General features: G+C 42.0%; 1 protein-coding gene across 2 annotated transcripts in view; it reads left to right on the top strand.

The window, feature by feature from the left end:
• The window catches only part of ESRP1 (epithelial splicing regulatory protein 1), a 111,999-nt gene that overhangs the window by 22,707 nt on the left and 61,641 nt on the right, over positions 1-27,651 (top strand). For both annotated transcript variants that reach the window (XM_082258325.1, XM_082258326.1), the window contains exons 3-4: positions 6,013-6,126; positions 22,871-22,985. In XM_082258325.1, the coding sequence (XP_082114451.1) occupies positions 6,013-6,126; positions 22,871-22,985 (229 nt within the window). The remainder of the gene's footprint in view (positions 1-6,012; positions 6,127-22,870; positions 22,986-27,651) is intronic.

The raw sequence follows: 27,651 nt of genomic DNA on the forward strand, positions 1-27,651 counted from the left end.
CTTCTGAGGTGCTGGCGGTGCCCTGGTTGCGTTGGCGACCTCCTCCTCCTCCTCCTCTGCCTTGTGCTTCCACTGTGGCCCCGCTGTCAGATGGGAATGCTGATGTTAACTGATCCCCAAAGGTTTTTGATTAAATAGCGGAATAGAAAATATGATCCAAAAAAAGTGTATGTATATCACACGTACACAACCACACTAGGCCCCAATTACTATTGTTTGTACCCCTAAAAGGCTAGATGAGGAGTAGGGGGAGTATGGAACAGGCAGCACCCTCAAACCTTCAGAAGTATGAGATGAACCCCAACAACTTGGAAAGGTGGATCTCTCTCACACGTACCAACACAGACTATCCCCCAATTTAACTGATCCCCAAAGGTTTTTGATTAAATAGCGGAATAGAAAATATGATCCAAAAAAAGTGTATGTATATCACACGTACACAACCACACTAGGCCCCAATTACTATTGTTTGTACCCCTAAAAGGCTAGGAGTAGGGGGAGTATGGAACAGGCAGCACCCTCAAACCTTCAGAAGTATGAGATGAACCCCAACAACTTGGAAAGGTGGATCTCTCTCACACGTACCAACACAGACTATCCCCCAATTTAACTGATCCCCAAAGGTTTTTGATTAAATAGCGGAATAGAAAATATGATCCAAAAAAAGTGTATGTATATCACACGTACACAACCACACTAGGCCCCAATTACTATTGTTTGTACCCTTAAAAGGCTAGATGAGGAGTAGGGGGGGTATGGAACAGGCAGCACCCTCAAACCTTCAGAAGTATGAGATGAACCCCAACAACTTGGAAAGGTGGATCTCTCTCACACGTACCAACACAGACTATCCCCCAATTTAACTGATCCCCAAAGGTTTTTGATTAAATAGCGGAATAGAAAATATGATCCAAAAAAAGTGTATGTATATCACACGTACACAACCACACTAGGCCCCAATTACTATTGTTTGTACCCCTAAAAGGCTAGATGAGGAGTAGGGGGAGTATGGAACAGGCAGCACCCTCAAACCTTCAGAAGTATGAGATGAACCCCAACAACTTGGAAAGGTGGATCTCTCTCACACGTACCAACACAGACTATCCCCCAATTTAACTGATCCCCAAAGGTTTTTGATTAAATAGCGGAATAGAAAATATGATCCAAAAAAAGTGTATGTATATCACACGTACACAACCACACTAGGCCCCAATTACTATTGTTTGTACCCCTAAAAGGCTAGGAGTAGGGGGAGTATGGAACAGGCAGCACCCTCAAACCTTCAGAAGTATGAGATGAACCCCAACAACTTGGAAAGGTGGATCTCTCTCACACGTACCAACACAGACTATCCCCCAATTTAACTGATCCCCAAAGGTTTTTGATTAAATAGCGGAATAGAAAATATGATCCAAAAAAAGTGTATGTATATCACACGTACACAACCACACTAGGCCCCAATTACTATTGTTTGTACCCCTAAAAGGCTAGATGAGGAGTAGGGGGAGTATGGAACAGGCAGCACCCTCAAATCTTCAGAAGTATGAGATTGTGTTCACTGTACCCCACAAAGATTGAGTTCACTGCACCCCACAAAGATTGTGTTCACTGCACCCCACAAAGATTGTGTTCACTGCACCTCACAAAGATTGTGTTCACTGCACCTCACAAAGATTGTGTTCACTGTACCCCCCAAAGATTGTGTTCACTGCACCCCACAAAGATTCTGTTCACTGTACCCCACAAAGATTGTGTTCACTGCACCCTAAAAGGATGTTGTTCACTGCACCCCACAAAGATTGTGTTCACTGCACCCTAAAAGGATGTTGTTCACTGCACCCCAAAAAGATTGTGTTCACTGTACCCCCCCCAAAGATTGTGTTCACTGCACCCCACAAAGATTGTGTTCACTGCACCCCACAAAGATTGTGTTCACTGCACCCCAAAAAGATTGTGTTCACTGTACCCCCCAAAGATTGTGTTCACTGCACCCCAAAAAGATTGTGTTCACTGCACCCCACAAAGATTCTGTTCACTGTACCCCACAAAGATTGTGTTCACTGCACCCCAAAAAGATTGTGTTCACTGTACCCCCCCAAAGATTGTGTTCACTGCACCCCACAAAGATTCTGTTCACTGCACCCCACAAAGGATTTTGTTCACTGCACCCCACAAAGGATTTTGTTCACTGCACCCCAAAAAGATTGTGTTCACTGCACCCCAAAAAGGATTTTGATCACTGCACCCCAAAAAGGATGTTGTTCACTGCACCCCAAAAATGATTTTGTTCACTGCACCCCAAAAAGATTGTGTTCACTGCACCCCACAAAGATTGTGTTCACTGCACCCCAAAAAGATTGTGTTCACTGTACCCCCCAAAGATTGTGTTCACTGTACCCCACAAAGATTGTGTTCACTGCACCCCAAAAAGATTGTGTTCACTGCACCCCAAAAAGATTGTGTTCACTGCACCCCAAAAAGGATGTTGTTCACTGCACCCCAAAAAGGATGTTGTTCACTGCACCCCAAAAAGGATGTTGTTCACTCCACCCCAAAAAGATTGTGTTCACTGCACCCCACAAAGATTGTGTTCACTGCACCCCAAAAATGATTTTGTTCACTGCACCCCAAAAAGGATTTTGTTCACTGCACCCCAAAAAGGATGTTGTTCACTCCACCCCAAAAAGATTGTGTTCACTCCACCCCAAAAAGATTGTGTTCACTGCACCCCAAAAAGATTGTGTTCACTGCACCCCACAAAGGATTTTGTTCACTGCACCCCAAAAAGATTGTGTTCACTGCACCCCAAAAAGGATTGTGTTCACTGCACCCCAAAAAGGATTTTGTTCACTGCACCCCACAAAGATTGTGTTCACTGCACCCCACAAAGATTGTGTTCACTGCACACCAAAAAGGATTGTGTTCACTGCAGCCCAAAAAGATTGTGTTCACTGCAGCCCAAAAAGATTGTGTTCACTGCAGCCCAAAAAGATTGTGTTCACTGCAGCCCAAAAAGATTGTGTTCACTGCAGCCCAAAAAGATTGTGTTCACTGCAGCCCAAAAAGATTGTGTTCACTGCAGCTCACACACAGAAAAATGGATGTGGATCACTGACACCTGCCTATCTCCAATCCCACACCACACAGCAATATCGATTGTAGTTTGTAGAACACAGTTTCCCTAAAATTCAGCAGACTCTGTCCCTAACAGGATTGAGAAGAGATCGTAGATCAGGATTGAGTGCAGATTCACCCCACCCCCCACACAGCAATATCGATTGTAGTTTGTAGAAGACACTGACCCTATAATTCAGCAGACTCTATCCCTAAAATGCCTACAACTCGCCCTGCCTAAACACTCCGACCTGTCCCTCAATTCTATCCGGACACAAATGGTTTTTTCCTGCCTATCTTTCCCTAATCAGCAGCCAGCACGTTGATGTGTGCTCTGTCCCTGATATAAGCAGCATAATGACGCCGCTGCGGCTGCCTCGAACTTATAAAGACTTGGTCACATGCTTCAGACGGCCAATCACAGCTACTAAGACATTTGCAGGCATGGCTGGGATGGCTTAAGGCACACCAGTTAAACGATTGTTGATTGGCTGTTGAAAGCCCGCCATGAAAAGAGCGCCAAAGCATGCAAAACCCGGAAATAAAACGACCGAACACGGATTTTTACCCGAACATACAGTAAAGTGTCCGTGTCCGTGTTCGGGTACAAAAAATCCAATTATTCGGTACGAACACGAATAATACAGTCCGTGTTCGCTCAACACTACTCGGCAATCATTTATATTAACTAATAATTCAATTTGACTGCCTTTTTTGCTTACTATTTTAGAAAAAATCCAAAATTGGGTATATCAGTTTGCTTTTGTTTTGCATATGGTTAACGAGCGAGTAGGTTCTATGTTGAAATCAACCTGTACTGTGAGAAAGAGGGGCTACCTAATCTTCTGGCTTTGGAATCTGAAATGATCTGCAGCAAGTAAAATCAGAGTTGAAGTTGAGACTCCTGATCGAATTGAGGGTCAGTTGTGAAGGTTGATTTAGTGTATTTAATTTGCATCACTGCCAGTCAAGTAGTATGTTACGTGTTCATCAGCAATGTCAGCTAATGGGGCCAAACATTAGCCTTCATTTCAGCTAAGTGCTGATAGATTGAGCCATAGCTAGCCCTATTAAGGATAGGAGCAAAGCATCTATTGTAGGTGTAAATGGTGGGGAAATATATATTTGTGCCTGGATGCTGACCTTTTTTAACTTCTATAGCTGTTCAACCCCTTTCGTAGAGGGCAACTCCACTTTTGTGGGGAAAACAAAATGGCAAATAAAAAACAATATAGCGTATACAATTGCGACACAAATCGCATTGCAATTGAATGTTATTAAAAATTACCTTTTTTCCTTTTCAGTCTGCAGCCGCTGTAATTTTCAGTGTAATGCGATATGGCTACCTTGAGTTGTTCTGTACACAGAATGTATACTGACCATACCCAAGAAACATAATTTCCTGCTTGTGTGATTGGCTCACCAATTTTCCCAGAAGTCTGTACTAAGATACAAGTCAGATTTCTGGAATCTCCTCCGACAAAATGTCATTTTTGGTGAGATACTGCCAACAAATCTAAATGGATGCAGGCCCAGCAGCTTTCCTCATTAGAGCCCTGCAGCTGCCACAGCTTATAGATCATTATGAAACCACTCCCATTAGACCCACTCAGCCCAGAGGAGCGAACAGTGATTTCTTCAGGATAATAAAAGGGTAGGAATCTGCAACAAAGTTTGTTAAAATCCTTGTAATGATGTACTGTATTTTCTGGCGTATAAGACTACTTTTGAACCTCAAAAAAATCCCCCAAAATAGGGGGTCGTCTTATACACCCGAGTATAATATCTCCAAGGTAACCTAAAGTATGAGATGTAATCTCTCAAGACGCTGGCTGTGTGGGAATTTTGTACCGGTATACCGTATGTACCATAGCTTCGGCTACATACAGTGTACCGCGCTGAGCCAATCAGGGAGAGCGATGTATTTATTGAATGCAATGCCTGCTTGGATTGGCGGAGTAACATCAGCCTGCCTCTCTGACACTGCCAATCCAAGCAGGCTTTGCATTCAATAATAGAATACATCGCTCACTGTGATTGGCTCAGCGTGGTATACTGTATGTAGCCGAAGCTACGGTACATACGGTATACCGGTACAGGATTCCCACACAGCCAGCGTCTTGAGATTACATTTACTGGTAATACTTAGGGTACCTTGGAGATATTATGAGAGATTACATGTATTACAGTACTTGGGGGTACCTTGGAGATCTATGAGAAATCTGATGTTTTTCAATGGTGTTGCCTTGCTTCGCAAGGGGGTTAGTCTTATAAGGCGAGTATGTTTTAACTTGAAAATTAGGGGGGCCGTCTTATACGCCGGAAAATACGGTACATAGATCACCCAGAGGGGAATGTTTTTTTTTTTTTTTTTTCCTCAACAAAAGTGGAGTTGCGCTTTAAATAGTACATTGGACTTCTTGCGCAGTGTGGTCCCATTGTACACTGCCTTAACCTTAACTGCGTTGGGCATAGTCTACATTCAATTTTCCTCTATGCATAACTACAAGCTGTTTGTGTTGAGGTACTGTGAGCTTTATGACTTTCATAAACTAGATGAAATAAAATGTTTTAAATCTGTCATTGTGTAGATTAATGTATTAATTCTATCCTGGTCCAGGCATATTGAATACATTTTCAGTGTCCAGGCAAGTCTGTCTCTTATGAAGAACTAATAGGATGCTTTCTGTGAGTGTCAGCGAATAAATTGGGGTGCTCAATAAGCACATTTTCCACAGTTTCCTCAGAACTAGTAACTTTAAAAACAAAATGTAAACCTGATTTCTGTAGTTTGTGTGCTCTGTAAATATGTTATCTTTTGTTCTGCTATTTATTATTTTTTTTTAATCAGGACAATCGTTCTACTTGTAGCTGAAATGTTTTGTTCTTCTCTTGCAGTTCAATCAGACGGTAGGCAATGAGATAAACATTGGTGTCGGTACTTCCTTCTGCCTATGCACAGATGGACAGCTTCACATTAGACAAGTGCTACATCCTGAAGCCTCCAAAAAGGTAATTTTTAAGTATTTTTATTCCTGCAGAACATTAGAAATGGGCATTTTTTTTAAATTAAAATGTTCTTCTCCCTTCTTTGAGCACAGTCTTTGGATGCAGGCTTCTCCCTGGTGGCCCTGACCTCTGCAGTGATGAATGTGTAATGGTGCGGTTTATAAAGCATAATGATGCCAGTCTTGGGGTTTGTGGTAAAGCCTTCAGCCTCTATAGCAGGGGTCTCCAAACTGCGGCCCGGGGGCCAGATGTGGCCCTTTGCTAGCCTTTATCTGGCTCTTGGGGCACTATTCCGCCCACTGACACCAACAAAAGGGGCACTATTTCTTCCACCGATACCAATATTGGGATACTATTCCTCCTACTAATAGGGGCACTCCTCCTCCTCCTATCAACCATCAATCCTGAGGCCATATTTATTCTCACTGATGCCGGGCCCGGGACATTTTCTGCCCCCACTGGCCACAATCCGGCCCTTCTAAAGTGTGAAGGACAATAAACTGGCCCTTTGTTTGAAAAGTTTGGAGACCCCCGCTCTATAGCATGTACCTGCATAATCCTGCAAAGTCTACTTTTTATCAAGAGGATGCCTAGGCAGGCCAGGGCAGTATTAATTGGGAGAAGTGTTCATTTGTGGTCAGTTAGGCATGGGGAATGGGGTGCTTTGGCCATTCTGATACTGAAGATACATGTCTTTCTATGGATAAAGTTCTTGACTATACAGGATTGAGTCAGCCATGTACTGACTGGTAAGCCAGAAAGCAGTCATGAGGAATTAACAAATTCTGTCTTTGACAAAGAAAAGGTCAGTGTGTGTGTGTGTTTGTTTGTTCCCGTGATGCACATTTCCTACCTGACTTCTAAACTAAAGTGTCTTGTAGATCAGTGGTGGTCAGTTGGAAAATAAGAGATCCCTTAAGTGCAGCTCCACCACTTCAATGGTTGCCCAATAGCAGCTTGTTTTAATGCTTTGAGGTACATTGTGTCAAGTTAGGCAGCCTATTTTATGAATGAACTGTAATAATTAAAATCTTTGGTCCTGCGGCATTTTCTTTTGCAATGCACAATAAAGCGATAAAGTGGTAGTATAATAAGCCTCCATTGTTGGTATCTGCGGCAGTAAAAGTAAGTGTCGGCATTGGTGTCAGTGGCTGCAATTAAAACTCAATTAAACAATTAAGTGTTGCTCTTGGTGTATGCAATGGTAACCCCCCCCCCCCCCCCCCAGCACTGGTGTTGATGGTTTGGATGACTACCCACAGCATTGGTGGAGGTGGCTGCGATGGCTTCCTCTTGACATTGGTGGAGGTGGCTGCGATGCTCCCATGGCCTTTCTTAACTTCCTTATGTCACCTGTCCAATCACAGAATGCCTTTTTTATTCTCTTAAAACAACAAAGGACATTTTTTAAATCGAGGAGCTGCATGGCATGTGACCCTCTGCAATCACTGTGCTTCAGCCCCAACTGTCAGTTTCATCACCTGAATGTTAGTGGTGACGTCAATAATAGAGCCTGAATGAAAGAAGCAGCAGTGCACATTGGTGCACACATCATTATAGCTACCTTATGCCGCTTTTCCACTGCATGGAACCGAACGGTTCGGCTCGCTTTTGTGCTTTTCCACTGCTGGTACCGCATGGTTTGCTACGGTACGGCGGCACTTTTCCACTGCATGGAACCGAACAGTACGGCTCTCAAAAACAGTACCTACTCGATTGTGGTTCCAAGAGGTACCATATCCCACAATCCTTTGCATGCAGTCACTACTAGCTGCTGATTGGTCAGAGAATCCCACCCACCCCGTTGTTATCCCACCCACTTAACTTTAGTACTTCTTTAGTGGAAAAGCAAACCATACTGTACCGAACCGAACCCTTCCAACACCGTACCATGCGGTACCAGCAGTGGAAAAGCAAACCGGGCCGAATAGAGCCGAGCTGGTACTTGCAGTGGAAAAGTGCCATTATTGGTATCACAGTTTGAACCAGGCACTTGTGACCTAATACACAGTAATTTTATAGCCATTGTGTAATGGATACAGCTTTCATAATGGAAGACTTGGTGAAACCAATAAATACAGTATCTTTTTGTAGGAGTTGTTTGAAAACACAACTTGCAACGTAGAGTCTCTAATTATAACCTCATTATAGAGGCGCATTCCCAGGTGACGGTAGCAGGCTGTGTGATCTCTGTTTACACATTTGACGCTCCCCTTCATATTGGTTAAATGTAATCTTGCTTTAAGCTTATTTATAAGTTATAAATTGCATTACTTCACAGGAAGATGCTAAATCCCCCTAACAGAGACAGGAAGATCATTTGGCTGCATTTTATCCCTTCCCGTCTGTATCCAAAACTGGGAAAAACCAGCTCCGCTCTAAATGAGTTCCAATTTTTGTGTGCAGAATGCTTTGGGAGAAAATTTGGATCCCTTGAGTCTGTCATGTTCATTTCTTCTCCTGCCTCCACTTCACTGTTGGTCAATGAGACTGCCTATCACAGTTATGTACCAATAGTAATGTTCAAAAGGTGCTCTACAATCTTGACAATAATAATGTGTAGTCAGTGCTCTAGGTGCCTTTTTTCAGATTTGGCAGTTTACGTGAATTTTTACAGCAGATCTTCACTGCATCTGAACAACACAGACCATAAAACGCTCATTAGTCTTTAATACTCAAAGCATTCATCCATGTCTTCATGCTTTATTTCATTGAGAATTTGCTTTAGAAAACACCCGTTAGCATTTCTGGTCTTGGCCATCTTCAGTAAGGGCAGATAATTCATGTAGCATTAACTTCCTGCAATCGGCCATTAGCTCAAGCATGCATGTAGGAGAGTGTGCTTAGCTGAGAAAACCCCTCCTCCTCTCATTCTCTCCTGAAGACTCCTGGGATGTATGACGACATAATTTGCCTAGGCAGGAAACCAGGAAGTAACTGAAGAAATGGAGAAAAAAAAAGATTAAAAAAAAAAAAAGGTAATATATACTTTCCTATCTTTTTGCTAATGCTAGCAGCATTAGGATTTAAAAATGTTGTTTGGGAGAGTGAAGTTCCGCCTTAAACTGCACATCGGGTTTCCTACAGTAAAGTGGCATATTGTGTCTCAGTGGAGTTTGTCAAGTAATCGCAGAGGAAAATAATCAGCTGTTTTACATATAATCAGACCTCTTGTTTTTCTGCATTTTGCCAAAGATGGCAGCTCTAATTTAACATTTGGCTGCAGAGCAATAGTGCCGGACTATTATCTTTTTGTGCAGACAGAAGGAACTTTACTAATACGTGTTTTGTTCTGGGTATATCGGCCCCTTACGTAACTTTGGTGTGCTGCCTATACTGGGTAAACCAGTATTTTAGGCAAAAGGGCACTAAAATGGCTGTTGGTAGTTGAATGTCAATATTGGTCAGGGAGACCTCCATCAGGGATTGGTCTCCACCCTCCCAAGTGAGATGTCTGTTCTAGTAAAGCTTGGTGTGCTAGGTCAGCTTTTGGGTTTCTTATTATTTGGATGTTCAAGGAGTGATATGTTCCTGCCATAATTCCAATTCTGTTCTGCCTACCTGTTATCCTTTTGGGTGGTTTACCACCCTTGTGTTTCACCACCACCTGTCTTCTCCACCACCACCTGTCTTTATACTCCATAGCATCAAATAAGAGTGACCCTTCATAATGGCCACAGCTGGCTTTCAGAATCAGGAGCTCAAGTGCAGAACTCCCCACAAGGCTTCTGGGAGCTATAAGAAACTGTCAAGTGGTGGAAGTTTGAAGCCTCTCCCAAATATTTTAGTTTTGGTAGCCTGCTGTGTGTGTGCTTGTATATCATGTACAAAAAAATTATCAGCGCAAACCAACCAATAATAGAAACCAGAAATGAAAATGATTGAAACTAGAAGTGCAAATATATAAAAGTGCAATTCAGTTATCCGGCAGCAAACACTAAATTGTGTAACACCTCACAATAATGGAAATAAAAACTGCGCCAGATAAATACTTAGATCAATATAATGCAGTGAATTCAAGTGATTATAATAGTAAAAATAACTGGTGTAAAGTATTCCGTGAGATAAGTCCATAAGTGTCCAATATTCTAGTGGAAAAGGAACTCCAACAAAATGGTGAGAATATCCCACAAGAAATTCCACAACACCTCTGTGCATATATCCCACCACCGGATAGATTGGTCTCTCATCTCAGCCACAGACCTGTAAAGGGTCAATGATCACATGAATCGGCTGTATCAACCAGGAGGCTCCCTTCCTTACTCTCTGTCAGCCCAACATGGATGGATGAACTTCAATCAAACATCGGAATAGGTGCATGTATAAATATAAAGGACAAATATAGTGCTCTCCGTCTGATAACAATAGTTTATTGAAGTATATGAATGGTACTCGCATTCAGCGGCACTCGACGGTGCACGCTTGTATTGCAGACAGATGAAACACACTACACTGGGACCAAGGGAAAGCGCGACGTCAGGTATGCAGGCTCCGCCCCCCCTATACGCGTTACGTCAGAGCTACCAATAGCCTTCGACTTCTTCAGTCGGGGTCCTCCTACTGAAGAAGTCGAAGGCTATTGGTAGCAATGACGTAACGCGTATAGGGGGGCGGAGCCTGTGTACCGGACGTCACGCTTTCCCTTGGTCCCAGTGTAAGTGTGTATCTGTCTGCAATACAAGCATGCACCATCGAGTGCCGCTGAATGCGAGTACCATTCATATACTTCAATTAACTATTATCAGATGGAGAGCACTATATTTGTCCTTTATATTTATACATGCACCTATTCCGAGTTTGATTGACGTTCCTCTACCCCCACCTTGATCCATCCATGTTGGGCTGACCGAGAGAGTAAGGAAGGGAGCCTCCTGGTTGATACAGCTGATTCATGTGATCATTGACCCTTTACGGGTCTGTGGCTGAGGTGAGAGACCAATCTATCCGGTGGTAGGATATATGCACAGAGGTGTTGTGGAATTTCTTGTGGGATATTCTCACCATTTTGTTGGAGTTCCTTTTCCACTAGATTATTGGACACTTATGGACTTATCTCACGGAATACTTTACACCAGTTATTTTTACTATTTTAATCCCTTGAATTCACTGCATTTATTATATTGACAAAGTATTTATCTGGTGCAGCACTCTTCAAGCAGTTTTTGCTTTTATATCATGGTCCTTTAAGCACTGTTGTATTGGCTGCAGACCGGATATCTGTTCAACTTTTATACAAATAAGGTTGGTCATTATGCTCTGTAAACTTGAGCTCTGAATCTGTGTTGGTTACTGTGCATTAGAATGATTAATGCATAAGAAAATATTTATGTATAGAAGACTAAAGGAAGAATCGATTGAAAACAAACCTCTGAAACTGGCCTAGATATTATATTCCAGCTGAGGTTTTCATTCATTTTCCTTTCCCTCTGACTTGCAGTGACGTCGGTTACGCAGATGCACTTTTAGTTTGTCTAGTTCAGCATTTTCCATTTGCTGTTGTTTGGTTACATGAAACCAGTTTTAATACCTTGAAATATCAGCTCTTCCTCCAGGCTGTGTCACTACAGTGAAAGCAACTCTGATCTTTGTCTCCCTCCAGAATACCCCTCAGGTCCTTTTTCAAAGATAATAAATTCTAAGACCGCTAGAGATGTCCAGGTTACATTTCATGTCTGAACAGACCTATAATGTAGAGCTTCTACATTCCTTGCAGGGCTATTTAGCTTGTCTAAAGACAGACGTTTAGGCTTTGTTTGCACCTGCAACTTTTATTAACGGTTAAGTAATATACCTTTGTAAACATGATCATGAACTTATTAGGAAGGCAATGTAATTGAGCAATTTGCTAATATCAAAGTGGTTGATTTACAATTTGGGCTAATTGTTGTAAGTCCTGTTTTCCTTTATTTTTCTAAGTTGTATGCATAGCTCCAAACTGTCCCTGATTTTAGAAAAAGTCCCTCTGTCCTCTTCATTTGTCCCTCATTTTGGTCTGAATTATTTAGTTGTATATAAAATTACACTTTGTCGTTCAAGAAGTATTTCCCAGTGGTAAACCTTTCATCCAATTTCTAAATTACTACATTTGTAAATTTCAAAAGCTAATATAAAGCATTAGTAGTAGATAAAATATAAGAATACTAATAACTTATTTTGTAGAATTCTCCTTTTTAAGGGGCAGTGGCTGGGGGTGTGTCCTACGCCTGCCTACCTTTTTGCTAATGGGTGTCTCTTGTTCCCATCTCAAAAAGTTGGGGAGGTATGTGTAGGCAATACGCCCTGGCAAGAGTGGTCCCCTGGACCAATGAAGTTGAATACTAATTTAATACTTCCATTTGTCCCAAATAAAAAAAAGTCAGGTCTTTTGATGCAATTGGTCAAATTTGTCCTTGGTTTAGGAATGTTAACTGCTGTAAGATTTAGTTCTGCCGAAATGTTATGATTTTTTTCTTCTCACTGCATACTTGTATCCCCAGCATGGCCAACTATTTGAATTTGAGTTGTTTGTTTTCCTACGAGTTTTTTACCTTTCTAGTTACCAGGATGTGGAGACTAGACTCTCAAGCTAGCTATACATGTGGCAATTTTCAGTCCATTTGAAACACTTCCGTCCAGTGTTCATTAGAAACTAAGAAATCTACCACAAGTTTGACCCCTAGAATCTGGCCACTTGTAAAGTGAAAACTTTGTAATTGAAAGCTTTAATAAAGGTTTGAGAGTTTGAATTGAAAATGGAGGGGAAAAAACAATGGTAATTTTTTAATCCAATTTTTTTTTTTCCCACTAAGTTTGATTGGGGCAATTTCGATCCATAGTCAATGGAAACCACCCATTTACTTTGCAATTTTAACAAAATGTAGAACCAAAATTTGAAATTCTTTATCAAATTGCTATGTGTTTGGCCAGCTTCAGTAATTGCTTAACCAAAGATGATGTTGACTAGCTATTGACCATTACTGTAAGATTTGGGTTTGGTCACATTTTAGGGTATTTACAGCAGATCTTGTATTCTCATTGTTCTCAAGTCTCCTTACTAAGGCTGTCCCCGCAGGGAGGAGACAGCGATTTATGAGCCGCTGATCGATTTAACTTGCTACATTCAGCGTGCCCATCAAGAGTTCGGGATCTTTTATCTCTTTTGTTCCCAATAGTTTCCTTTTTAAAAAGACCAGTTGTACACTGTTCATATCTCGGCGAGTTCCTGCTGAACTGGCTTAGATTCGAACAGTGTATGGCCGCCCTTAGTAAGGAGACTAGAGAACAATGGTAATACAAGATTTGCCTTTGCTGAGCTGTCTATGCCCACCCCTTGATATGTTGCACAACTAATTACATTTTTTTTTTTGTGTGTGTGTATATGTATGTATGTATGTAATATATATATATATATATATGTGTATGTAATATATGTATGTGTGTGTGTATGTGTGTGTGTATATATATATATATATATATATATATATATAATAATATATTTTTTTATAAAGGTGGGCAGTACTGTGACTAGTTTAAATGACAGTACTGTCATATGATTAGTTTACCCAGAGGATCCATTCCATATCTGATTTCCGGGTATTTGCCAAATCTTTTGAGAACAGCATGCCTATCTTCTATGTTCTAGAACATGTCAATTGGAGTAAACCTATATCTAATGTTCATTTTAAATATTATTATACAGAGGCACAGTAATCACTTTCCCCCCCCCCCCCCCCCAGTGTGATATTGTAGAACTTGTTGCTCTTGCCCCCAACCCCTAATATGAGGTAGCAATAGGTGACTCATTAATCAAGCCTGCTTGTCTGGAAGTATTGGCATGCTGAGTTGCTGTTTCCCCTCGACTTTCTGGTCTCTGCAGGTGTTTATCTACCTGCTTCTTGGAATATTTCCTGCAACTATATGAGCCAATATTTACCAAGTGAGCTGAACAGGACATACGTTCTCCTGAAGTGCAAACTATCCTTGTACTCTAGTACTGGCCCGGCAGGTGTGTATGAAAGTGAGATGGGTGCAGAAACAAGGTCGACAGGGAGGACTGGTTTCTCCGCTTGTGTGGTGCTAGAATGAGCTTAACTGCCCTGAAACATCCTCCCAGACAGAGAGGAATTGTTCTTTATATGGGGCTGGTAGAAGGGAAATGTGCAGGGAGATTTAACAGTAAATTGGGGTTTTAGGATTATTGTGATTATTTACAACACCGGTTTCCACATAAGACTGACATGGCTTCATGGAAAATTTTACAGTTCCTTCCCATGTTTTGGGCACTTGCCCATATGATTGGTTAGCCATTGTGATTAGTGAGTGACCTACAGTTTTATTTTGGCTGTTTTATTGGGGCATTGCTACTTAACTCTTTTATAGGGAGCCGTGCACAAAAAAATATCCTTGTTTAAATATTCAATTATGTAATCTGTAAAAATGCATTTACTTAACACATTTTTTTTTTTTTTTTTTTTTAAGCACATTGAAGAAATTTATCATTTATTTAAAAAGAAAAATAGATCTGTTAGGCATATCGAAGAAATTTAACTGCAAGACCTCATATATTCTGTACCTGCTACAGTGCAAGTATTGTAGACAAGATCTCATTAAGAGTAAACAAAAAAAATATATAAACCTTTCCCTCTGCTGGGTGAGGTCTTCAGATGACACTGGGGCTCTTTCACACGGCCGCTCCGATTTTTTTTTTTTTTTTTTTTTTTTTTTTTTTATTCCGCTGCGGCACTTTTTTTTTTTTCACCAACATGGATGACACTTGTGTCATCCGCTCCGTATGTCTGCATATCATCCCATCCGTTTGCGGATGATATACGGACATAATATATGTCTATGGGTATTGCGGATGTTAGCAGATGACACCGCTGACATCTGATTTTGCATCCGTTCCTTTTTTTTTAAACGGAAGAAAAATAGGGTTCTGTTCCGTTCCAAAAAGGACGAAAATGGATGTCAGCGGATGGTCATTCGCTGACATCAGCAATCCTATTGACATGCATTATCTGTTTTTCATCTGCAAAAAAAATGGGATGAAATACGGACGTACAGAGCGCCCATGTGAAAGAGCCCTTGGGCCTCATCTACACTGGACGTTTTTTTACAGCTGCTGTTTTTGGCTCCAGGTGTTTGTCTTTTTCTGCAGCCAGTAAACTCCCCAGCATGTTATCCCAAATGTCCATGCACACCTAGGCTTTTATCAGCATTTTTTCTTTGGGCTGGAAACCCCCCCCCCCCCCCCCCCCAAAGCTTGCATTTTTAATGCGTCCTTCTACAGCTAAAGCTACTGCTGTTTTTATAACGTCAGGTGTGCATGAGGACTTGTTGGCAAACCTGTATCATTTGTAACTAATGCTTTGCTTCCAACTGCCCCTTACTTGGAGAGACTCTTTGGAAGCCAAAATCCCTCAGTCTGTCCTTCCTCCTCAGTTGTCTTTTTGGTCTGTTGAAGGAAAAAAAGAGATACACTATTTAACTGCTAAAACTATTTGAGTCTTTTTTTACGTGAGTGTCATGAGTTCAGTTGTATTTTTTGCTAAGAAAATTACATCTTGCATTTCAGTTCAGGTCACATCAGTCTACACTTTTGCATCCATTTTTTTTTTTTTTAGTTGCAGAAACCAATCAGAGGTGGTGTATAAACAAAAATGTTGTTTTGCTTAAAAACGGACGTACATGGAAAGCATCTGTTCATATCCATCTAAACCGGATTACGCAGGGTGAAACGCGGATTAAAAAAAAAAAATTAAAATAAACCTGAAGGGACATGAATGTAAATGGATGATCATACATTGTGTTTGTCTGGATCTTTCTGAAAAACTGACATTGGGATCTAGACTAAACGAAACACTCATGTAAAAGGGCCCTAATACACTAAATGTTTCTTTAGCCTGCAAATTATTTTATTTTGAAAAGGGAATAAAAAGGAAAAGTAGTGATATAAAGTGTGTGTGTGTGTGAATATATAAAGCAGAAATTGTCTACAGCAACACCTTGCCTCCAGCCATGTGACCTCGATCAACTTCTTGTCACTGCGGACATCACCCAGTGGTCTTCTGGGTTTGGCATATTTGGCCATCTTGATTAGCGGTCCTGTGCTGCTGGAACTCCTATGCATGTGCTCTTGTTCTACATCTCTGCACCATGGCATGCGGAAATTGGAACCTGTACAACTATACAATCCTAAAGAAATTTTGCTAGAAGGCAGGTATGAAGCATTTATTGCGAAAGACAGAGTTGTTGCTGCAATAACCCCCTTCCTCCGATTATATTTTTTAAGCTAAAGTTCCATATTAACCAGTCTGTGTAGTATATTGTTCATGTTATTGGGAGCATGGCAGGGGAGCTTCCTTTGTTATCGAAGCAAGAACTGTCAAATCATTTGTTACTGTAGCCCCTTTATATTAAAAAAAAAAATAAAAAATCCTCCTGCCATTGAGCAGTTTTGTTTTTAGTTGTATACAATCTGAATCAAGGTCATCAAGCGGGAAGCTGGTACATAGAATTTACCTCCATATTGAAAATAACTCAAGTGAACGTTTTTGGGGAAATGTGTAACTAAATGACAATTGGGTTTTTTTAATTTTAGTTTGTCTGTCTCTACTGTAGATGTAGAATTGCCCTATATTTCCATCTAAATGGCTCACCTGTCTTAACGGGATATAGTCTAAACCAGATGGTTAAATAGGAGTGCTTATAAAGCTGTGCCTTATCGCCCAGTGATATCCCCACGGCAGTGGGTTGCCATTGACACTATTCCTGGCACAGTATAACTACTTTATGGGTGTAGGTGGTTAAGTGTCTTGAACAACGTGACATACGTGGACTGCACTTACCACTTGCTATGCAAATATTGCTTATAAACTTGACACTTCTGTAATGTAAGCCACGTGTAGTCCAGCAAATACGATAGATTATTTTTTTTTTATGTAACTTAAACTTGCTTACATAATTATTGGAAGGATTTAGTAGAATGGTAAAATGTCTGTCTATATTTGAGATACATAGGCTATATTTACTTAAACTGAGGCAAAGAAACCAATTGGTCCATAGCATCCACTTTTTTTTTCTCAGTTTTATATTTAGTCCCTTTTTTTGAGTTGGTACCTTTTTGGCCTATGTAATACTTTCCCAAGTCTTCTCCTGGACGGTCACATGATAGGCTCCTCCTCCTCCTGCAGGAAACCCAAGCACAGGTTTAAAAAGGCCACCCACCGGCTGCCCCTCAGTTCTTGTATTTCCTGTTCTGCAAGCATGAACACTGAAGAAGACATCCATCCCCAGGTTATTTATTTATTTTTTTACTTTGTCCATGGCAAGCATTCCCTGGACACCTCCTTCCTCTGCCTGTTTTCCAACTGGTGAGGCAGCCAGTTCCAGGCACCTTTTTTCTGGGGGAGGGACAGAGGAAATCCTGGGGAGGATTCAGCTAGGCTCTCCCCACAGGTCGCTGACCCCCTCTGCTGTTACTCATCCCCCATACCCACTCATACCAGGCAGTGTAGTAGAGGTGGCAGGGGGATAGGGTGCCTTGGCCCCCCTTCCAACTCATCCCTTCAGGCTTAGTGTGGGGGATTGAAGAGCCCGAAAGTTACTCGCCAGAAAGGAGTTTCTGTATCTGAGCTGTCAATCCATCCTATCTGGGCTTGCACGTGTCTCTCCAGAGAGCAGGGAGAAAACTCATGCAGCACCCCAGTTTGCTGGGAACGTTGTGGTGGAAGTGACGTTATCGAGATGGCGCCGTGACTGGAAGTAGTCCGGCTGCCATCTTGGATAAGGGAATCGATACGGCCATCTCTCCATGGTGCTCTCAAGTGCTGAGATTTGCCGACGGCTTAACGAGGGGCAGATCAGGGGTCCCCGCCCGTCCACTTCACACTTCCTGATCACCTTATAAACACTTGGTCGCAAGCTGGTGGCAGCTATGATCGGAAAGGACTGGCGGGCTCTTGTTCTTCCAGGTGGTCCTAATGGTGGACCAAGCCCTTCTACCAGGGGCTGCAGAGCCAGGCCCCAGCATTGCCTTGGTAAGCAGGAGGAAAGGATGTGGAGGAGATACTGCCTTATGTGCATGAATATTTGTCTGATGGAACTCTCCTTGTCTATTATCTTGCAACCCAAAGCCCAGGAAGCTGCAGAGGCGTCAGACAAAAAAAAAAATACTGCCATACTTATCGCGTAGACTTCCCCCAGATACTGACAAGCTGTTATGCCATAGATGCATAAAAAAGATTGTCAGCGAGGAGACAAAGCCATTGGAAAAAGACTTCTAGATTTAAAGAGGAAAATAACATCCACTCTAAAATCCCTTCAGGTATCCATTAGCGAAATGAAGAGTGCGTATCAACCATCATCGTCCTCTAACCCGAGTAGTGCACATCGAGGGAAGACTTTAAAATCTCACACTGTCCCTCAGCCGCAGCTGAGCTCCTGACTGTGAAGAGGAATAGGAGCTCCTAATTCAAGATGGCTCCAATTCTGTTTTCGAACTAGGTTGGGCAGAACCCCAAAAACACCTGTTTCCAGCAGAGGAAATGGACAAACTCCTCAAGGCTATCTACATAAAAGGATGTCCAGGAAGCTCAGACCACTGATTTGGTTCGTGACTGGTTATACAGAGGTCTGCAGGAGACCAAAAAAACGGGTCCTTTCCAGTCCACCAATCACTCAAAGGAATCCTAATCCAAGAATGGGAATGACTGGAAAACGTGTTTTTTTTACTAAGCCCTAAAAAGGAGATTCACTTTTGAAGAAACATAGGGTGCCCCTGCCAAATGTCCAAAATTAGACCCATCTTTGGCCAGGGTCTCAAAGTAAAATTTATCCTTGAGGATATGGGTCTTCTGAAGGATCCTATATGGCCAATACCTGCAGTCAGGTATGGGTTATTCTGGCTGGAACAACTCTGTGGTCATCTGGAAAAAGTCCCCGTCACAGAGGAGGCGTTGGATTCCTTGATCGTGATAGAAAAGGGAGTGGCATATATGGCAGAAGCTGTTTGCTTTTCAGCTCGTACCACAGACCTGATTAAGGTGGCCAGAAGGGCCCTCTGGCTCAAGACCTGGGATGGACCCTACGTGTCAAAGAATAAGTAATGTAACATTCCCTTTGACAGTAGCTTACTGTTCAGTTCAGAGCTTGACCAAGTATTACCAAGGTCAGCCGACAAATCCAAAGGGTTCCCATTCAGAAGGCCGAAAAAAGCTGAAGAGTTTTTTTTTTCGTTGCCCAAGAGGAGAAACTCAATCAAAAGGGGAAAGACCCATCCCCAGCGAAGATGGGCCTTTAACAAAAACAAGGAGAGATCTAACGCCCCCTTCCCCAACTTTGGCCTCCAACAACAAACCTCAATGACGCCAGCCTGCCAGTGGAAGGAAGATTATGGCACTTTTTCCAACAATGACCGTTTCTGTGCAAACCCTTTCATCCTGCAAATAGAGGGGATGCAAGATAGAATTTGACAAATCCTCCAACCAGCTTCTAGATCATTACACTCGGATTCACTATGCCAAAGGAAAGCCATGGAGATAGCTGTCCCGTAACTACTAAAAAGGGTGATACTAGAACTACATCCTTCTCAGCAGGTATTGGGTTTCTACTCCCAAGTTTTCCTCAGGGCAAAACCCTCGGGCAAATATCGCCTAATCCTAAACCTGAAAGGCCCGAACAGATCAATCCAATACAGGAAATTCAAGATTGAAACCCATCTAGTAACCCCTGACAGGATGCTTGCCTCCATGCCCTGATCCATCCCAGTCATCAAATACCATATGTACCATTCTAGACTAACTCCTGGAGGGTGCAGAAGCCAGGCTAGCAGTGAGTACCCTCAAGATCCATGCGGCAGCCTTCTCAGTAACCTGGACATGCTGATCAACGACAATCCATTAGAGGTAAATCCATTGAGAGGAGAACCCACTCCAGCAAGAGCCTCAGGGAAGCCTCCTGGGATCTCTTGTTGGTCCTCAAGGCCCTCACCAAAGACCCTTTTGAGCCACTCACGGAAACATCCCTTAAACACCTTACTTTTAAGGTAACATTACTTGTTGCCATCACATTGGCTAGACGTGTAAGTGAGTTACAAGCCCTGTCTATAAAATAACTGTTCTGCATGCATTTTACAGAAAAACTGATACTCAAACAAACATACATGTTCCTCTCTAATGTTGCATCAGTGTTAATCAGACACAAGAAGTGATATTACCATCGTTCTATAGGATGGCAATAAACGACCTACTTGACCCAAATCCAAGCCAGTCAACCAAATTTGAAGGCACACTTCACTCGCTCTGTAGCTACCTCATGAGCAGAAACGGCTGGGGCATCTATCGTACAAATTTTGCCAAGCAGCCACCTGGTCCAGTGACTCCACTTTTGTGAGACACTACAGGATTGTTCTGGTCTCCGTCCAAGATCTGACCTTTGGTCGAAAGGTCCTGCAAGCAAGAGTTTCATCCTAGGTACGTATAGTTGGGGTTTCATGTGACCATCCTGGAGGATGACTTGGGGAAAGTCTGAGTTATTACCTGATAACGCTTTCCAGGAATCCTCCAGGACCAGGACAGTGGACCCCCACCCTTACTGGATATATCTAGTCTGATATAGACTAGATATATCAGGCTGTTAGCCTTTGCTGCCTAGGTCATCCTTATACGACTCATGAGCAGCATGTGGGTGGACTTTTTAAACCTATCATGTGACTGTCCTGGAGGATTTCTGGAAAGGGAGTTATCCAGTAATACTTCTGACTTTTTCACTGTAGATAGATTTGTTTTTCTGAAGGGAAAATATTAATTACCAGGAGTGTTTTTTACTTTATAGTATGTCTGTCCCGATGCAGACACAACTGTAAATGGGGAACAATGGTGACGTCTTCCCACATATATATTTGTTTTTGTTGAAGGATCCATCAGTAGCAGGTCCTTCCTTACTGCATAGCCTATGACAAGACAGTAGTTTGTGATTCTTGTATAATAAATTCCTCCATCTCCCAAAATTAGTTCAAAGACAAGGCTGTATAGACATTTTTAAAGTTTGCTAGTTTAATTTGAAATTTAGTGTAATCGTAATGGATATGTGCTAATATTAATGTAATAGCTGGTCTTTGAAAAGTACCAGAGCTTGTTGAGAGAGTGCTGAGCTTTAAAATAAAAATGCTATTTTTGCTTCGTGTTAATGCTGATCTTCAGTACCTAAAAATTCTGAGCTATTGAACTGGAGCACGCTTGCGATTTTAAATAAAACACCCAAGCTGCCTACTTGTTCCAGCTCGGTGACTTTGAAACAATTCATGGTATTGAGAACAGTTTGACAGCCACGCCAAAGACATCTGCAATAGTAGCCTTTATTTTTTTTCATAGAAAATTATGATAAAAAATTATAGAAAATTTGGGGGTGCCATTGATGACCTCCATTGGGGCCTCCTGACTTTAACACTTTGCGTTACTGATCCCGAAAAAGCATGCAGCGATTAAGTCAAAACTTCTAATCTGCACACTTGTCCGAGTCCATGCCTTGGAAAGTAAAAAGGCCTTATATAAACATAACCAAGCAGTGAATGTCTTCAGTAGGTCAGCAATGGCACCCTCTGAATTTCTTGAAGCACAAGTTATCTTTTTAAAAGTAGAACCATGCATTAAGGTAAAAATTGAAAATAAATAATATTTTGGTGGCCCATATACCTGCTGGAGTTGGTGTATTCAATGCTGAAATGATTTGGCGAAGTCATATGCTTATATACAGCAGTGCAATTTGGTAGTCCACATGTATAATTGCACTGAAAAACCTGATGAAAACCTATATATTCCCTGCATGAGTTTAGCAGAGCCCATCCCTTTTGGATTCTGGCTCCCAGTTTTTTAGCTAGCCTTTCACATCTAAAGAGGAGGAATGGTTTTGTTCTTGCTTAAAGAATGTTAACCGAAATATTTTAATATATTCCTCATGTCTTTTTTGTACCATGTACTTGTATTAAAAAGTAACCTGTATGTACCTTTTTTGTGTGAAATACCTGGTGATCCTGCCAGTCACCCTGCTCTCCTTTTTCAAACAGACCACTTTGGACATGCGTGAACATCCATGCCAGTATGGTCCTATTTCTAGCTGTGCTGGGAGCACTGCTTGCCTGTCCTCCAGCGATCAGACTTCTGCTTAGATGCCCCCCTGCACAGCCATTCACTGGGAAGATTACTGTACTGCTTACTCCACCCCTAGTTGTTTAGGCTCCTTCTGCAGCTGAGAACAGATTTTGTAATCCTAAAAAGGTGTGTGTATCACACACCACACACATGTATTTCCTTTCATTTCTAATTTAAACTGAAATGGGTTGTTTTTACAAGGGTAAAGTGTTTGCATATGCTATATAAAAGTCTTGCTAAGATCTTGGGCCCTTAAAGATGTCGATCAAAGCACAGTCACCTGGTTTGCCTGCCTATGTTAACCGTGTTTTTTTAAATGTAGTCATCCATTGAAATAAAGCGATTTTATAACCACATGATGACCCTAATAAGAGTTGTATTGAGGTATGCAGGGGTTTTATTAAGACCAGAGCAAAAGTAGTGATATTGTATATAGCACTAAATAACATTCCTTTATTTTGTGAAGTGCTTCTACTATTTTATTGTGAATTCTACTTTTTGCTACAGTTTTGAAGTCCTTCCTCTTGCGTGATTTGGAAGATGTCCCTAGGCATGCATGACTAAGTCTGTGTTTAAAATGTGCTTGGAGTGACTTTTTTTTTTTTTTTTTACCTCCACAGAATATACTTCTTCCTGAATGTTTCTACTCCTTTTTTGACTTGAAGAAAGAATTCAAGAAATGCTGCCCAGGGTCTGGTGATTTAAGTGAACTTGATGTGACAGCCATGGCAAGTTGTATCCTTTTTGTCACTTGTATTATCGTCAAACCTTCTTTTTTTTCCATTTGAAATTTAGGAATATTGTAGCCACTTTTTTTTTTACCTGGACAATGCGACTATTATTAGAGGGAATATTGTGTTTTGCTATTTATAAAATTAAAATGGGAAAACATTTAGCGTGCAGTTTTAAATTAAAAATATCATAGCAGAAATATGGAGACTGTTTTCTGATTGCGTTCTGAAAAAAAAAAGTTGCCTGACTGTTTGCTAGTCTATTGCCTACTTGCATGTTCCAGGTCAGCCACTGACCTGGAACATGCAAGTAGAATTGAAACGTTAGAACTCCTTGTTTGTATCCTTGTTCTGATTGTATGACTTCAAGTACTGCAAGCTCCAGGCGCAAAAAAAATTTGACATGTTCCCCAAAAGCCACAAAGGTTATAAATTCACTTTGTTCCCAATGCATTTGCAAGCCCAGTTATTACTAATTATTTGAAATATTTTTCTCTTACGTCCTCCGACAGTCGCCGCCTCTTCATATTCGTCACATATGGGGTATTAGACTTTGCTCCGAAGGAGTAGCTAGGCAACAGAATATGTTAACAATAAAGCTTTAACATATCCCACCCTCAAGGGGTGGTCCCCTCAGTCAATACCCTCCTACTTCCTGCAACCATATCTCAGTTTTAATGTCTAGCTTGTCAGGAGTGGACCTGTTCGCGTCCCGCCTCAACTACAAGGTGAAGAGGTTCGTGGCAAGGACGCGCGACCCTCGGGCAGACGCGTCGGACGCGTTAGTGGCCCCGTGGCATCAGTACAGGCTGATGTACGCGTTTCCACCGATTCAGTTGCTGTCCCGGTTCCTTCGCAGGTTACACTCGGAACGCAGCACGGTGATTCTTGTGGCACCGGACTGGCCTCGCCGGTCCTGGTACGCAGACCTCGTGAATCTGGCGGTCGACGCCCCCTGGCGTCTGCCTCTTCGGGACGATCTACTGTCTCAAGGACCGATTTACCATCCTGCTTTACAGTCGCTGGCTTTGACGGCCTGGCTGTTGAGACCGAGGTCCTGAAGGAGAAGGGTCTCTCTCCAGAGGTTGTTCATACCTTGATCAACGCGAGGAAGTCTTCCTCGGGAAAGGTTTATTACCGTACTTGGAAGGCCTATTTTGCCTGGTGTGAGTCCAGGGGGTTTTCACCCCGCACGTACTCGGTTTCCCGTGTGCTGTCTTTCCTTCAGACGGGTGTCGATCAGCGTTTGGCGCTGGCTACGATAAAGGGTCAGGTGTCTGCGCTGGCCGTTCTGTTTCAACGTCCCGTGGCTTCCAACTCCTTGGTTGGCACTTTTATTCAGGGTGTGCGGCATCTGGTTCCTCCTAGGAGGGATCCTTTGCCCCCTTGGGACTTGAATCTGGTCCTATCTGTGTTAAAACGTGCTCCTTTTGAACAGATCAGGGAGATCTCGTTGTCTATGTTGTCCAAAAAGGTCGCCTTTTTGGTGGCGATCACTTCGGCTCGCAGAGTGTCAGAACTGGCGGCTTTGTCCTGCAAGTCTCCGTACCTGGTTGTTCATTTGGATAAGGTGGTCTTGCGACCTAATCCTTCTTTTCTGCCGAAACGAGTTTCGGCATTCCATCTTAACGAGGATATTGTTTTGCCTTCGTTGTGCACGAAGCCTACACATCCAAAGGAGGTGAGATTGCATTCTCTGGATGTTGTTCGGGCGATTAGGGTTTACCTTAAATCGACTGAGTCTTTTCGAAAGACGGACTCCTTGTTTGTTCTTCCAGAGGGTCCTCGGAAGGGCATGGCGGCTTCCGCCTCTACCATTGCCAAATGGATCAGGCAGACCATTGAACAGGCCTATGCCTTGCAGGGGAAGGTTCCCCCTGTGCCTGTGAAGGCGCACTCTACTAGATCTCTGAGTACGTCTTGGGCCTGTCGTCATGGGGCTTCTGTAGCCCAGGTGTGTAAGGCGGCGACTTGGTCGACCGTACACACTTTCACAAAATTCTACAAAGTAGATGTTCAGGCATCGGCGGATGCTTCCTTTGGCCGCAAGGTTCTTAGTGCGGCTGTTCCCTAGGGTCCCTTGTTGGGGACTCCTGGCTGTTGGGATAAGTTTTGTATCCCCTGGTTTTTTGTCTTTTCCTGGGTTGTTGCTCCTGTTGAGCACTTATTTTTGCTGTTGCCCAGCTGGTTTCCTTCCTTTGGTAAGGTTCCTTTCTTTGATGTGGAGACTGCGTTGCCTTTCGGCGCGGATGCGTTTCCCACCCCTCAGGTTTGCACTGCTTTGGGACGTCCCCATATGTGACGAATATGAAGAGGCGGCGACTGTCGGAGGACGTAAGAGAAAACGGAATTTTTGTAAAATCTTACCTGTAAAATTCCTTTCTCTGAGTCCTCCGACAGTCGCCGCCCCCGCCCCTCTTTTGGGGTTTGAATGTATACTCTACTGCTATTCCACTAAAACTGAGATATGGTTGCAGGAAGTAGGAGGGTATTGACTGAGGGGACCACCCCTTGAGGGTGGGATATGTTAAAGCTTTATTGTTAACATATTCTGTTGCCTAGCTACTCCTTCGGAGCAAAGTCTAATACCCCATATGTGACGAATATGAAGAGGCGGCGACTGTCGGAGGACTCAGAGAAAGGAATTTTACAGGTAAGATTTTACAAAAATTCCGTTATTTCTGATTAGTGAGGGTCTAGTTGTATGTGGCCTGTAGTTTAAGACTTATCTGCATTTCGAAATATTGAATATTTATACTATGGGCCATTGATTTAGATCTGGGGGGGGGGGGGACATATTTCCAGCTGGAATTAGACTTTTGATTGTCTGCTAAAATTGAATATACATAATGTGTGTGAAATATGTGTATGTGTGTAATAAATAAATAAATAAATATATATATATATATATATATATATATATATATATATATATATATATATATATATATATATATATATATATATATATATATATATATATATATATATATATAATGTGTGTGTGTGTATATGTGTGTGTGTATATGTGTGTGTGTATATGTGTGTGTGTATATGTATATATGTGTATATATATATGTGTATATATGTATGTATATATATATATATATATATATATATATATATATATATATAATTAGTGTTTGGCCTATACCTGGGTGATATTTGGGTATTTACTGTAGATACCCCTGCAGGCCGGGGGAGACTGTTTGCTCCTTCAGACCACATGTATGAATTAGGTTTTGAATATAGTCCTGCCTTTTTGGAAGATCTGTATTATGCGACCAAGTCCTGATAAGCAGCTCCCACAAAATGAGTTGACATGATAAATTTGTGTTAGGACGCAGACTTTTTAAGTGTTTGATCTGAATCGTGGTTTGTGAGCTGGTTATATCCAGTAAATATTTGTACTGTATTGTAAAACCATAATATCAGGTTTTATGAATATATTTGGCTTAAGTTCCTGGTATTGTGTATGATCTCCCATGTTGCATATCTAAAGTCGCTTTTTTTTTTTTTTTTTTTTTTTTTCCTGGTTTACATTTAAGAATTCAAATGCCACTTGTATTGTAGAGTCCAATTCACCTTTTTATTCCCTCCTGTGCCAGAATGACCGGGAATCTGAAATGTTAAGAGCAACACAGAAGTGATCATGTTGAGTATTTTTGCAAAGGTCGTTTTATTCCCTGGAAGTAGTGTGATCTATGAATACTGCATAGTGGAATTTGTGTTTTTTCTTTGTATATTTTGAATTTCCTAATTTTTAGCGTTTTTTTTTTTTTTTTTTTATTTATTTTTAACCGGTTGCCGACCGCCGCACGACTATATACTGCGGCGGTCAGCCCCGGCCAGGCAGAGTGACGTATCGGTACGTCACTCGCCTGTCACTGACTTGCGAGCCTATCGCGGGCGGGCGCGCGCCCGCCGAGGCGCGCGCCCGCCGCGGCTCGTTCACAGGCAAGTCAGTGCGTGTGACCGGCGGACTCGATGTCCGCCAGTCACACTGCGATCGCTCCTGTGAAGGGAGAAAGACAGAGCAGCTTGTGTAAACAAGCTGCCTGTCAGTTCTCCCTGTGTAAAAGTGAAGATCTGACCGTTCTACTATGTAGAACGGTTGATCTTTGCTTTTACACCAATAGGAATGTCCCTACACAGTAGAAAGCACGCCCCTAGGACACACTTAACCCCTCCCTGTCCAATAAAGTTAACCCCTTCCCTGCCAGTGTCATTTTTGCAGTAACAGTGCATATGTATAGCACTGATTACTGCAGTAATGTCACTGGTAACCCCAAAAGTGTCAAAAATGTCAGTCAAGGGTCCGATCTGTCCGCCGCAATGTCGCAGTACCGAAAAAAAAATCGCAGATCGCCGCCATTACGCGTTAAAAAAAAAAACACCAAAAATGACAAAAATCTTTCTCTTTGTTAGTAAACGCGATAACTTTTGCGCAAACCAATCAAAATACGCTTTTTGCGATTTTTTTTTTACCAAACATAGGTAGCATAAAACAAATTGGCCGAAAAATGTTAAAAAATTTTGATTTTTACTTTTTTTTTGGGGAATTTCATATAAAAAAATGTGAAAAATATTGTTATTTTTGCAAAATTTACGCTCCTTTCTTGTTTATAGCGCGTGATCAAAAAATCGCACAGGTGATCAAATACCACCAA

The sequence above is a fragment of the Pelophylax lessonae genome (assembly GCF_965119305.1).
Source record: "Pelophylax lessonae genome assembly, chromosome: 5".
In the NCBI taxonomy this organism is placed as follows: Eukaryota; Metazoa; Chordata; class Amphibia; order Anura; family Ranidae; genus Pelophylax; species Pelophylax lessonae.